Source organism: Pseudophryne corroboree, chromosome 3 (assembly GCF_028390025.1).
Source record: "Pseudophryne corroboree isolate aPseCor3 chromosome 3, aPseCor3.hap2, whole genome shotgun sequence".
Taxonomy (NCBI): domain Eukaryota; kingdom Metazoa; phylum Chordata; class Amphibia; order Anura; family Myobatrachidae; genus Pseudophryne; species Pseudophryne corroboree.
This window is the reverse complement of record NC_086446.1, coordinates 762,309,523-762,324,596: the sequence shown is the minus strand read 5'-3', so window position 1 is coordinate 762,324,596 and position 15,074 is coordinate 762,309,523. Positions and strand designations below refer to the sequence as shown.

General features: G+C 44.6%; 1 protein-coding gene across 3 annotated transcripts in view; it reads right to left on the bottom strand.

The window, feature by feature from the left end:
* LOC135056796 (ovostatin-like) overlaps positions 1–15,074 on the bottom strand; it is a 149,364-nt gene that overhangs the window by 65,554 nt on the left and 68,736 nt on the right. For all 3 annotated transcript variants that reach the window (XM_063962395.1, XM_063962396.1, XM_063962397.1), the window contains exon 20: positions 1,212–1,335. In XM_063962395.1, coding sequence (XP_063818465.1) covers positions 1,212–1,335 — 124 coding nt within the window. The remainder of the gene's footprint in view (positions 1–1,211; positions 1,336–15,074) is intronic.

The window sequence follows — 15,074 nt, the reverse complement described above, 5'->3', positions numbered from 1 at the left end:
AAATGAGACAGATTGATTGGTTGCTATGGGCAACACCAATCTATTTTAGAAGCTTTAGTAAATCTACCTCTAAGGCTGACCAAGATTTTGAACGGTTTTGTTGTGTAGAAAACACAGACCCATTGCACAGATCAGTTCTCCTGTGCTCCTACCTTGATATCCATAAAACCTAGACTGTAATGGTGGAGTTTAAGAAACTCTAGATTAAGGGGTTTATTTCCTAAGCTTTGTGTTCTAAAACCTAACACTTTTAATAGCAAAACATGGCTTTAAGCGGCTGTAGTTGCAGCAGTTGAGGACGTCTGTTTTACTACCTAATGCAAGAACCGTACAGCTAAAGAGGGGCTGTCCTTCTGGAAGCGGGAAGATGCGCTGCCATTGATGTTGCTCCAAAAGCCATCAATAGTATCTGCGCTTGTACCAGCCATAACCTAGGCATAAGATATCTGTCAGAAACTGGCTTCTCTAGCACGACTCGCGCCAAGCTTTGATATATACCTATGAATCTTGCACAACATGTCAGGGACCAGTTCCCACCCTGACATGCCCCATGTACCATAAAGACCAAACTGGCCCAGTTCAGTCCAACTCAGAATATGACGGACAATCGCAAAACTCATAAATTCGCTTCTGCACATGAGCTGTATGCAAAAAACAGCCATCGGAACGCAGAGAGTCACCAACTCCGAATCAGCCCCAGCTTGTGCATATACTGTAGGCGATTTATTCACTAGTAACTTCCTCAGGTCATCACCCTCTCTCTACATGAAGTCCTTAGCAAAAACAGACCTGACCCCCTCATTAGATAGACCACATGTGCATTACCAGTTTGATATAGATCTGCCGAGGCTTAAATCCATCAAATGGTCCAAGCTCCAGTAGGGGCACTAGAAATTTTCAAAAAGTAGGACTTCTGCAACCCACATACTGGAGACTTAGCTTTGTCTCAGCCCAATAGCTTTCCTTAAAGTCTTCCTATCGCAGAGGCCAGTTAAACAACTCTCCTCCAATCAAGTTGTAAAACCCAGTAATGCTCGGCAGAAGGAGAGCTGCCATCTCTCAGGCACCGCATTACTGCATTGTACAACTCCAGACAAACATGATCTAAGTCTCCTTGTAACAGAACAGATAAGACAGGGAAGTCTCAGCCAAATGTTTCCGTTGTAAGTTCTATTTATGCCATCACAGCTGTAACTGAAATGGTAACGTACCTAATGAAGTGGCATTCACCTGCCAGGAATAAGAGGCTCTCTGTCCTGAGCAGATACATTGCACGCTCTCCTCATTGCCGGCTTCTGCAGTGTAGTCATCGGATGGATGTAAGGTCACGCGGACCTGAACAAACAGAGGGCATCAGGGATAATATAAATATATATTAAACACATATACACACACACACACACACACACATACATGCATATAAATGTTATTCGAAGACAACAAATTATATAAGTGCTAAACAATCAGCATATTAAAATTAACTTTGTGAAACGGCCAAACCCAACAGTCCAGGTTTTAGGTATATCCATAGCTCAGCACAGATGGCTAAATCAAATTGACTGAGGTGCTAATTAACCCCTTCAGCGGCTATAAAAAAAAAATGCACACCTCCCATGGCGTGTTTTTAAAATCAGGTAGTGGCGCAAGGGTTAAAAGTGCAGGGAAGGAGTGCAGGAGGGCAATCGCCCGCGGGGGAACACCGGCAGGCATCACCAGCATCATAAACAATTATTTCATACAAAAAAAAAAAAAGAAAAAAAGAAGAGGCACTACATTTATAAAATTCACACCTCCTATGGGGTGTTTTTAAATACATGGAAGTGCAGGGGTTAAAAGTATAAGGGGGAGGTGAGGAAATTGCAAGGGGGGGGGGGGGGGGGGGAGCAGACAGGGACTACCGATTCCAGGCCGCATAGCAGCTCCTGGGTATCAGCACAAGCCATTACACTGTTAAGCACGCACTGGCCAATAAGAGTACGGGAGGCAGGTTTAACTCTGTAATAGCTTATGCTGATTCCCAGGCGCCATCATGCTGCACAGCTGTCCCCGGATAATCAGTCAGTAGCATGCCTAGCAATCTTCCTAGGTTGCCAGCGCTGGCTACCCCAGAAGATTTCCGTGCAAAACGAGATTTATTGTAAGAACTTACCATTGTTAAATCTTTCTGCGAGGTACACTGGGCTCCACAAGGAATGACATTGGGGTGTAGAGTAGGATCTTGATCCGAGGCACCAACAGGCTCAAAGCTTTGACTGTTCCCAGAATGCATAGAACCACCTCCTCTATAACCCCACCACCATGCACAGGAGCTCAGTTTTTAGTTAACCAGTCCAAAGCTGTAGCAGGCAAAAGAGACGACAACTGTAAGTAGCCACATACACCACATTCTCCCGACAGGAGAAAGTGTCAGCGGCTAATGCCATACCAATCCAAAGAAGCCAAGTGCGTCAGGGTGGGCACCTTGTGGAGCCCAGTGTACCTTGCAGAAAGATTTAACAATGGTAAGTTCTTACCATAAATCTCGTTTTCTGCTTCGGAGTACACTGGGCTCCACAAGGAATGACATTGGGGATGTCCTAAAGCAGTTCCTTATGGAAGAGGGGATGCACTGTAGCCGGCACAAGAACCTGGCATCCAAAGGAAGCATCCTGGGAGGCGGAAGTATCGAAGGCATAGAACCTCATGAACCTGTTCAGAGGACCACGTAGCCGCCTTGCACAATTGTTCAAGGGTCACCCAAGAAGGTCCAACAGACCGAGTAGAATGGACCTTAATGGTAGCAGGAGCTGGAAGGCCAGCCTGTACATACGCATGTGCAATCACCATTCTAATCCATCTGGCCAGGGTCTGCTTGTGAGCAGGCCAGCCATGTTTGTGAAAACCAAACAGTACAAAAAGAGAATCAGGCATCCTGATGGGAGCTGTCCTCTTCACATGGATACGGAGAGCCCCATAGGCAAACGCGAGGGGGGGGGGGGGGGTTCTGGTTGTCTGGAAACCCCCCTCTTGGCAAGTGGCTTAAATTATGCCAATAGCAATAGTACAGATGGGTCCATGGTTATCTTGACAAGTTTGCTGCGCCTAGGCACAACATGGTTTATTAACAAACCCTTCATCTATTGTTCTCAGCTGCAATACAATATAGAGAACAATACAGCAGGGGATTAAGGCCAATTGCCCAGTCTCAGTTAATCCTATTAAAAATCAAGCTAAACGTGGACCCATCTGAATATCATACGATTACTAGAGCTGCCGCCACATTATGCAGTGTTAGTGACAGAGCAGAGCTGCTACACATGCCCAGTGATAGCAGAGTCTTCTTCCAAGCTTGCTGTGTGTGGATCTGAGTTCTCAATCAGTGCACTGGACCAGAGATTAGCTGCCAGGAAGAAGAGACAGGAGCCTTACCATGAAGTGGGAGAATGTGTGCTTATAAATTGCAGTACTGGTTCTATTATGTTTATGTATTTATTTATCATGGTATGAGTAACCTTTTCCTGACCACTTATCTTATTTAAATATGTTTGATACAGCCTATAACCTAGACTATCTATAGTGTTAAATATTAATACTGTATTCCATAAGGTATGCAAAAAGACCAATGTTTACAATAATGTACAGGTTTGATACTAGGTTCTTTTACTGCTCCCCCAGACTCACGTACTTGCTCCAATGTTCCGCAAAGTGGGAGATTGTGGATTGCATTTGGAAACCCCTCTCTAGAAATCCTATGTTTGCCACTGAGCCCGTATGACATCCAAAGACCACTCTTTGGAAGACAAGTCAGGAGAGGCAAAGGCCGGAACCACAATCTTCTGATTAAGGTGGAAAGAAGACACCACGTAAATACCCGGGACGTTTTCTAACCACCGCCCGATCACTGTGAAAAATCAGATAAGGTGACCTACAAGACAAGGCACCCAAATCACACACACCCGTCTAGCAGAGGCAATAGCCAGCAGAAATAATACCTAAAGAGAAAGCCACTTAAGGTCTGCCGATTCAAGAGGCTCAAACAGAGACCCTTGCAACACCTCCAAAACCACCGACAAATCCCAAAAAGCCACAGGCGGGACATAGGGAGGTTAAATCCGCAACACACCCTGAGTGAAAGTATGCACATCAGGTAAGGTCGCAATTTTTCTCTGGAACCAAACCGACAAGGCAGAAATATGAACTTTGATGGAAGCCAGACGCAGGCCCAAGTCCAGGCCCTGCTGTAGAAAGGCCAAAAGCTTGGCCGTACTAAACTTAGAAGCATCATGATTGTTAGATGCGCACCAAACAGTAAGAATTCCTGACCCTATGGTAAATCCGAGCAGAAGCCGGTTTCCGGTCCCTCAACATGGTTTGAATGACGCCTCAAAAAATCCTTTAGTTCTTAAGACGGAAGCTTCAAGGGCCATGCCGTCAAAGCCAGTCAGGCCAAATCCTGGTAGACACAGGGGCCCTGAATGAGGAGGTCTGGTTGTTGTGGAAGTAGAAAGGGACGCACTAGTGAGAGGCCCCGGAGGTCTGAGAACCAGTGCCGTCTGGGCCACGCTGGAGCTATGAGAAGCAGGATTCCTCCACCCTGCTTGAACTTCCTTATTACACTGGGCAGGAGTGACACTGGAGGGCGAAAGTTCCATGGAATTGCCAGTGCGTCCACGAATGCTGCTTGAGGATCCCTTGTCCTTGCTCCGAAGACTGGAACCTTGTGATTTTGTCGAGATGCCATCAGGTCCACATCTGGAAGGCCCCACCTGTCCACGAGGAGTTGAAACACTTCAGGATGGAGGCCCCACTCACCGGCATGCATGTCCTGACTACTGAGAAAGTCCGCTTCCCAGTTTAGGACTCCCGAAATGAATACTGCAGATATGGCTGGCAGATGGGCTTCCGCCCACTGAAGAATCTGTGATACTTCCCTCATTGCCATGTGGCTTCAAGTGTCGCCTTGATGATTGATGTATGACACCGTGGTGGCAGCTGTTCCCCCCTTTGTGAACAAGCCACAGGCGAAACGTACGTTAAAGGAAGGAGCGTTGTGGGCGCCCTGCCAGTGCTTACGGCGGGCTGCCCCTGGTACAGGTTGTGTGAGACCAGTAACATTTTTGTGAAGCCTCCAGCTATAAGCATCACATTGGTCTAATGCCACAACAAGTAGCACATTATTTCCTGCATGGTCTGTGCATGATATGTGGAAAACTGTCTATCATGATATCTGTTGCTATGAGTGTTAGACCACTATAGGCTATATATGTATGCTTCACAAATAGAGTATGCTATACTTTACTGTGTCTCTGATTTTTATGAATGACTGATGTGAAAAAATAATAGCACAAATCCTGAAGTATTAACTTAGGAGACAGGTGTGCTATAATTGATTAACAACATCCTCTTTTGACTGAATATACACTTGGGATTAACTCTAAGCACTCTTTATGTTCAGGGTCATGCTATAAAAAACTAAGTATTGAAAACTGTTGCCAGGAGCAACAGGCCATCTGATACATACATACAGTGTGTATATATATGTATATATATATATATATATATATATATATATATATATATATATATATATATATATATATATATATATATATATATATATATATATATATATATATATATATATATATATTATACATACATACATACATATACATACTCCTTCTCAAAACACGGCACTGGAGACCAATTTCATATGCAAAAAACGCTTGTATTGTTGGTAGACGCACGTTTCAGAGCTTCCGCTCCTTCCTCAGTACCATACAAGAACAAACAAATGACAGTACACACATTTAAATACCTGTGGAGGTCCCGTCCAGCACCGCCGCCGTCCCCCTGGTTCCCGTTCATCACCGCTGCGCTCACTTCCGTTTCCACTCCTGACCTCATGTTGCTAGGTAACACTGTGTTTGCGCGTCACCAGCCCCACAGTCTGTAGAACAGGACGTTACTGGTACTGCAGCTCCGGAACTGGTTCACCCGGGATCTGCGGCACAAGCCTGACAGGGACCACAACAACAAATAATAAACACATACAACAGACATTAAGGAGAGAAAAAAAAAGGGTTAAACAAATCACATAAACATTAGACATATGTATCTAAGCTAAAATATAAAGAACCCCTAATACATAAGGATCAAATGAGAATGCATGGGGAACTAGAGACATTGTATCACGGCACTGCTAGCTAACATCTCACTCACTCAGAGCCCCGTGGCCCAGTGTGTTCTACCTGCAGGGCATGCACCCTCTAAACCTTGAACTACTATACTCACACTACATCACGTTCCAATTTATCTTATCATTCAGGCCAAAAGGAGTGAATGTATTAAGTCTCAGAATCCATCTTGATTCCTTTTCCAACAACCATTTAGCCCTATCGCCTCCCCGTAAAGTAAGTGGAACATGGTCTATGCCAAAATAGCTTAGATCACTTAGTTTGTGGCCTGCTTGTTTGAAATGACGCGCCACAGGTTGGTCTATTACCTTGCCCTCCAGAGTAAGCTTGATAGCAGACCTGTGGGCTGCCATCCTCTCGCTAAGTTTTCGTACTGTCTGGCCTATATAATATAGACCACAAGGACAAACTATAATGTATACCACAAACGAAGTACTACATGTAATGACGTATCTAATGTCATACTTTTTGTCATTAATGTGTGGGTGCTTGAAATCTTTGCACACCGTCATATAGCGACATGTAGTACATTTGGGGCATCTGTAACAACCGGGAGCCTTACGATAGACATTGGGTGCGACCCCCATGCCCATGCCTGTGATGTCCGTATGTACCAGTCGGTCCCTTAAGTTTCGCCCTCTCCTGAACGCTGCAACTGGTCTAATTTCCCTGAAACTAGGGAGTTCAGGGTCTGATGCTACAATAGGCCAAAGTGCCTTAGAGGCCCTGTGTATAATGGGGCTGGCTACCGAATAATCACTGCTCCAAGGAAGAATGGTGCTTGCCTTGTTCTTGTTAGATATGAGTAAGTCCTTACGGGACATACCCAGTACTTTCTGTTTTTGTATCTGCAGTAGGTGTTTATCATACCCTCGACGCTCAAATTTAGAAACCATTTCATCCAAAAGTTGAGGTACTTTACTCTGGTCACTGGTGATGCGTGCCACTCGCATCATTTGCGATACTGGTAAACCCCTCTTTAATGCAGGAGGATGGTGGCTAGAGGCGATCAGCAATGTGTTGCGATCCGTGGGTTTAGAATATATTTCTGATTGTAAGACCCCGTCTTCTAGCATCACTTTGACATCTAAAAAATTGGCTATCTTGTTATGACATGAATATGTGAATTTAATTGGAGATGATGCATTATTAATCTCCAGAATCAGTGCCTCAAGGGATAACCGATCACCCCCCCACACTAGGAACACATCGTCAATGTATCGAGTATACATGAGTATCTTGCTTCGCACCGCGGGATTGTTAAAAAACAATTTCTGTTCCTGGTCGAACATATACACATTAGCATACGAGGGTGCTACCGATGATCCCATCGCGCACCCTCGCAGCTGCAAATAAAATTCACCGTCGAACAGGAAATAGTTGCGGTATAGCGTCAGCTCAAGTAGGGTCAGAAATAGGTCATGATTGAATACATTAGGAGCCAGGTTCCTGTTAAGAAATGCCTGTTATCCTTTGAGGCACTGATTCTGGAGATTAATAATGCATCATCTCCAATTAAATTCACATATTCATGTCATAACAAGATAGCCAATTTTTTAGATGTCAAAGTGATGCTAGAAGACGGGGTCTTACAATCAGAAATATATTCTAAACCCACGGATCGCAACACATTGCTGATCGCCTCTAGCCACCATCCTCCTGCATTAAAGAGGGGTTTACCAGTATCGCAAATGATGCGAGTGGCACGCATCACCAGTGACCAGAGTAAAGTACCTCAACTTTTGGATGAAATGGTTTCTAAATTTGAGCGTCGAGGGTATGATAAACACCTACTGCAGATACAAAAACAGAAAGTACTGGGTATGTCCCGTAAGGACTTACTCATATCTAATAAGAACAAGGCAAGCACCATTCTTCCTTGGAGCAGTGATTATTCGGTAGCCAGCCCCATTATACACAGGGCCTCTAAGGCACTTTGGCCTATTGTAGCATCAGACCCTGAACTCCCTAGTTTCAGGGAAATTAGACCAGTTGCAGCGTTCAGGAGAGGGCGAAACTTAAGGGACCGACTGGTACATACGGACATCACAGGCATGGGCATGGGGGTCGCACCCAATGTCTATCGTAAGGCTCCCGTTTGTTACAGATGCCCCAAATGTACTACATGTCGCTATATGACGGTGTGCAAAGATTTCAAGCACCCACACATTAATGACAAAAAGTATGACATTAGATACGTCATTACATGTAGTACTTCGTTTGTGGTATACATTATAGTTTGTCCTTGTGGTCTATATTATATAGGCCAGACAGTACGTAAACTTAGCGAGAGGATGGCAGCCCACAGGTCTGCTATCAAGCTTACTCTGGAGGGCAAGGTAATAGACCAACCTGTGGCGCGTCATTTCAAACAAGCAGGCCACAAACTAAGTGATCTAAGCTATTTTGGCATAGACCATGTTCCACTTACTTTACGGGGAGGCGATAGGGCTAAATGGTTGTTGGAAAAGGAATCAAGATGGATTCTGAGACTTAATACATTCACTCCTTTTTGCCTGAATGATAAGATAAATTGGAACGTGATGTAGTGTGAGTATAGTAGTTCAAGGTTTAGAGGGTGCATGCCCTGCAGGTAGAACACACTGGGCCACGGGGCTCTGAGTGAGTGAGATGTTAGCTAGCAGTGCCGTGATACAATGTCTCTAGTTCCCCATGCATTCTCATTTGATCCTTATGTATTAGGGGTTCTTTATATTTTAGCTTAGATACATATGTCTAATGTTTATGTGATTTGTTTAACCCTTTTTTTTCTCTCCTTAATGTCTGTTGTATGTGTTTATTATTTGTTGTTGTGGTCCCTGTCAGGCTTGTGCCGCAGATCCCGGGTGAACCAGTTCCGGAGCTGCAGTACCAGTAACGTCCTGTTCTACAGACTGTGGGGCTGGTGACGCGCAAACACAGTGTTACCTAGCAACATGAGGTCAGGAGCGGAAACGGAAGTGAGCGCAGCGGTGATGAACGGGAACCAGGGGGACGGCGGCGGTGCTGGACGGGACCTCCACAGGTATTTAAATGTGTGTACTGTCATTTGTTGTTTGTTCTTGTATGGTACTGAGGAAGGAGCGGAAGCTCTGAAACGTGCGTCTACCAACAATACAAGCGTTTTTTGCATATGAAATTGGTCTCCAGTGCCGTGTTTTGAGAAGGAGTGTATGCGGTTTTTACACAGGCACGGGACGTATTACTAATTAAAACACAGAGTGCCGGCTGCTATGGACTAGTATATATATATATATATATATATATATAATTTTATTTTATTTTTTTTAATATTGTGCTGTACAGCCAAGATATATACTACACAAAATAAGTGTTATTTATTTGGAGGATTGATTATTAATATTTGTATAGTAGTCATAGTATAAGAGTAAGAGATATATAAGTGAATAGGATACTAAAAAGCTATATTTAATTGAAATAACAGTGGTTTAAAAACTATATATTTACGAACCATTCATCTATGCATATATAAAATATAATCTGAGTAACACCAATGATAGGTGTTGAGAGAATATTATCCGCTCAGTGACAGACCATATATGTTGATCTTTGGTGATAATATGCATTAGATGATAACAGATGAAATTCATAGTGACTTCTGTATTTTCAACACCACAATAGCAAAGTGTCAGTAACCCCCGAACTGGCTGCACTGATCATAGTATTATCAGCCAGTATCCAAGGCGAATGAGACACGGTGCATATTGACTGGCTGTATCTATATTTCCATTGACTAGCATCAGTAATGGTCTCTCACCACGCATATAATGCTTTAGCACATGCGTGGCAGCAGAACCACGAAGTTTGCGATATAGTCTTGCCTTTTATACACTCTGTACTCTTTTCAACACCAGAGCAGGTTAAGTGTCAGTAGCTCTCTCATTGGCTGCACTGACCCAAGGGTCACCAACTAAAAGTAGAAGTGAATGAGACACTATCCATTGATGCTCTGGCACTGTCTATGACTCTAGAGACTGGCACAAGTAAGGGTCTCTCACCTACGTATATAATGCAATAGCACATACGAAGCAGCAGAACCAAGAAAAATGCCCTTAAAGGTCTTGACTAATTCTCTGAAGGGTCATTCATAAATTTATTCTCCAATAATTGGGAGGGCTAAGGCCCGTTGGAGCTCATAGATAACCTGTACATTTTATTTTGTTACATGTTGTATTGTATGTGATGTGTTTATATTTTGCCTTTTTAGATAGAGTGTAATCTCCAAACTATTTTAATCATTGATCTAATAAAAGTTAAGTTTTAATAGAGTGTTTCTCTATTTCTATCTTCCCCCCTTTTTCTTCTTTCCCTATTATTGACCCAATGGTGTAGCACATAGATTTAAACACAAACTGAGTGCCCCATTATAGGAGAGTTCTTGTTTACCTTTCTTGGTAAAGTTTTGTATAAAAATTGAACCTAACTCTCAGGGAGCACCCCTCACTATCTTTAATTAGCACAAAGGCACAGATGTGCATGATACAGAAAGTTGGGGTAAGGGTGTTATTTACTTATGGATTGTCCTTTGATCTTGATTTAAATTTTTGTTCTCAAGACTGTGCGGTTAGCAAACTTCTTTTCTTTACCATGGTGGCATTGTCTGACTGTACTTCAACAGGTCTGTTCTGTATTAAATGCTGGGCCAAGTTCAATGAGTTGAACACCGCCCGTAATTCCAGAATGTTTATCGGAAGGAGAGACTCCTCCTTGTCCACCGACCCTGAAGGGAGTGTTGCTCCAACATCACGCCCCAACCTCTCAGACTGGCATCAGTTGTCAGAAGGACCCTGTTGGAGATCCAGAAGGGACGACCCCTGCTCAAACGTTGGTCCTGAAGCCTCCAGCTCAGTGACAGACGGACCTCCGGAGACAAGGAGATCATTTGAGACCCGATACGGTGAGTCCGGCCATCCCAGTTGGCAAGAATCAGCTTCTGCAGAGGGCGAGATTGGAATTGAGCAGACTCCATGTTGAATGCCGACACCATGAGACCTAGCACTTGCATCGCCAAATGTATCGACACCAGCGGGCAAGATAGGAAGCATTGAATCCTGTCCTGAAGCTTCAGGACTTTCTCCTGAGACAAGAACAACCACTGGTTACAAGTGTCCAATAACGCCCCCAGGTGCACCATGCTCTGAGCAGGGACCAGGGAAGATTTCTCCAGATGATGAGCCACCCGTGGGCTTGCAGAAACTGGCAGTCAGATCCAGATGGCATAGGAGAATTTCTGGGAAATTTGCCAGGATCAACAAGTCGTCCAGGTACGGTAGGATCCTGACCCCTTGACGGCGGAGTACGGCCGTCATTACTGCCATGACCTTGGTGAAGACTCGCGGAGCCATTGTCAAACCAAAAGGTAACTCCCAAAATTGGTAATGCTGGTTGCCAACCGCAAACCTCAGGTATTGCTGATGCAACATTGCAATGGGAATATGTAGGTAAGCATCCTGCAAGTCCAGGGAGACCATATAGTCCCCAGGTTCCAAGATCAGAATAGAGCGAAGGGTTTCCATACGAAACTTGTAGACTCTCACATATTTGTTCAATGCCTTGAGGTTTAGAATGGGCCGGGAGGACCCATTCGGTTTCGGGACGAGGAACAGTGGTGAATAGTACCCCTTGCTTCTCTGATCTAGAGGCACCTGTACTGCCACTCCTGTGTCCAGGAGTGTCTGTACCACCGAAGAGTTTTGCATTCACCTGGTCTGACAGGACGTCTGTCGGAAAAAAAAAAAAAAAATCGATGAGGGGGGTGATGTTTGAAGGATACGGCGTAACCTCGAGAGACTACTTCCCATACCTAGATATCAGAAGTGTTCTTCAACCATACCTGGGTATACCCTAGAAGTCGGCCCCCCACCTCATGCAGCAGGCTTGTCAGTCTTGGAAGCAGGCAGACGGGCAGCCCAGGCCCGTTTGGGTTTGGGCATTTTGTGTTTGGAAGTGAGAGCCTGTTTGGGGTACACCTAACCCTTTGCTTTCCCTGAAGTACTCTTAGCCTTCGGTACCGAAGGAGCAGTAATAGGTAGACAGGCTTTTTTAGCAGAAGCTTAGTCAGCACTAACTTGTTGAGGTCTTCTCCGAAAAGGATGTCTCCCTTAAAAAAGGGAGTATCGCCAGGTTTTTTTTTTAGAGTCCAGATCCACTGACATGGACCGCAACCATAGAATCTGGCAAGCCAGAACGGACGTAGTAGAAGTCTTGGCCGCCAGAATACCGGCATCAGAAGCCCCCTCTAACATGAGAAGGTGTGACAATATAGGATAAGCATTGTCTAGCATGATCAGAAGCATTGGAAGACATTTCAGCTTCCAACTCCTGAGCCCACGTCGCTGCAATAGTGGGCCGATGCGCAGCAACTGTCCTCCACGCTCTTACCCATCGGTTCTTTCAGAGACATGACAGTAGTTACTGATAGAGTTGAGGATACCACCAGCTGTGCCACCTGCGAATCCACTGTCAGGGGTGTCTCCCAATTTTTAATTAACTCCACTGCGAGGGGATAGCGAGCCACAATCTTGTGAGGCATGAATTTCTTTCCTGGATTTTCCCAGGACTCCTGACGTATGTCAACTAAATGGTCAGAATGAGGTAAAACTTGTTCGGCCAGCCACTCCCCTGTTTCTCCAGACACTCCCGCGTTTTTGCCTGACTCGCCTGTGTTTTTTAGCACACTCCCGGAAAACGCTCAGTTACCACCCAGAAACGCCCCTTTCCTGTCACTCACCGATCAGCAGTGCGACTGAAAAGCGTTGCACGAACACCAGCAAATCTACTAAGTTTTGTATTAAATAACTAAGTGCATGTGCTCTGAGTACCATGCGCATTTAGCAGCAAATCGCAGCATAGCTAAAATCGGCAACAAGCGAACAACTTGGAATGACCACCATAAACGGTTATACTGGCACAGGAGGTCTCATAGGGGGCGTTAGTTTAGTTACCAGCGTATTCAATAGCATGGAGAAGGTAGCCCAAGGTGGGTCATTCTGAACCCCCATTGCTACAGTCCCACTGGGGGGCAAAGAACCCCCAGAACCAGAACCCTCAGCTGCTATGTTTCCTCAAACGTGTCTGCAGTGTCACCACCACTCAATGTGGGATCAGCCCCAGTACCATTGCCCTTTGCAGCGGACATATCCGAAAGCTCAATGCAAGGCCACACAGTACAATATCAGCAGCACAATATCTGACAAGAACCTGTGCAGTGTATTTCAGCACAAACAGGGAATTCAAGAGATATATGGTGACTAAATATCACAGAGAAAAACACACCGAGTATATCCTGTGAACTACCGATATTAAATGATAAACCTGACACACTTAGCCTCCCCCTCAGGTTATAGAATATAGGGATAGCAATCCGAGTGAGATACATGAAATGGAGGTCACACAGCAGCTATATGCACACACACATAGTCACATTGTACAATGCAGAAATTATGACATGCAATAAGACTGCACTGGATTAGCAATACAGAGTAGTACTAAGTATAGCTATACACTCAATAGATATAACAATGCACAGTAAAGACTGGATGTATATCACAGGGTACTTGTACTATATAACCCTGACTAAATGCACTTTTTCTTAACCAACACTGTCAGCAGAAATGTAGAATACCGAAGTGTCCTGTAAAATGTAGAGATGAGCGGGTTCGGTTTCTCTGAATCCGAACCCGCCAGAACTTCATGGTTTTTTTCACGGATCCGAGCAGACTCGGATCCTCCCGCCTTGCTCGGTTAACCCGAGCGCGCCCGAACGTCATCATGACGCGGTCGGATTCTCGCGAGACTCGGATTCTATATAAGGAGCCGCGCGTCGCCGCCATTTTCACACGTGCATTGAGATTGATAGGGAGAGGACGTGGCTGGCGTCCTCTCCATTTAGATTATAAGAGAGAGAGAGATTTACTGGAGCTAAGGACTAGGAGGAGTACTGTTACTGTAGAAGTGTAGAGAGTGCAGAGAGTTTACTAGTGAGGACAGTGCAGTTTATTTAATATATCCGTTCTCTGCCTGAAAAAAGCGATACACACAGTGACTCAGTCACATACCATATCTGTGTGCACTGCTCAGGCTCAGGCCAGTGTGCTGCATCATCTATTATCTATATATATTATATATATCTGTCTGACTGCTCAGCTCACACAGCTTATAATTGTGGGGGAGACTGGGGAGCACTGCAGTGCCAGTTATAGGTTATAGCAGGAGCCAGGAGTACATAATATATTATATAGTGAGTGACCACCAGACAGTGCAGTTTATTTAATATATCCGTTCTCTGCCTGAAAAAAGCGATACACACAGTGACTCAGTCACATACCATATCTGTGTGCAGTGCACTGCTCAGGCTCAGCCCAGTGTGCTGCATCATCTATATATATTATATATCTGTCTGACTGCTCAGCTCACACAGCTTATAATTGTGGGGGAGACTGGGGAGCACTGCAGTGCCAGTTATAGGTTATAGCAGGAGCCAGGAGTACATAATATTATATTAAAATTAAACAGTGCACACTTTTGCTGCAGGAGTGCCACTGCCAGTGTGACTGACCAGTGACCTGACCACACTGACCACCAGTATAGTTAGTAGTATACTTATATTGTGATTGCCTGAAAAAGTTAAACACTCGTCGTGTGACTTCACTTGTGTGTTGTTGTTTTTTTTATTCTATAAAAATAAAACTCATTCTGCTGACAGACAGTGTCCAGCAGGTCCGTCATTATATAATATATAATATATACCTGTCCGGCTGCAGTAGTGATATATATATATTTTTTATATCATTTATCATCCAGTCGCAGCAGACACAGTACGGTAGTTCACGGCTGTGGCTACCTCTGTGTCTCTGCACTCGGCAGGCAGTCCGTCCA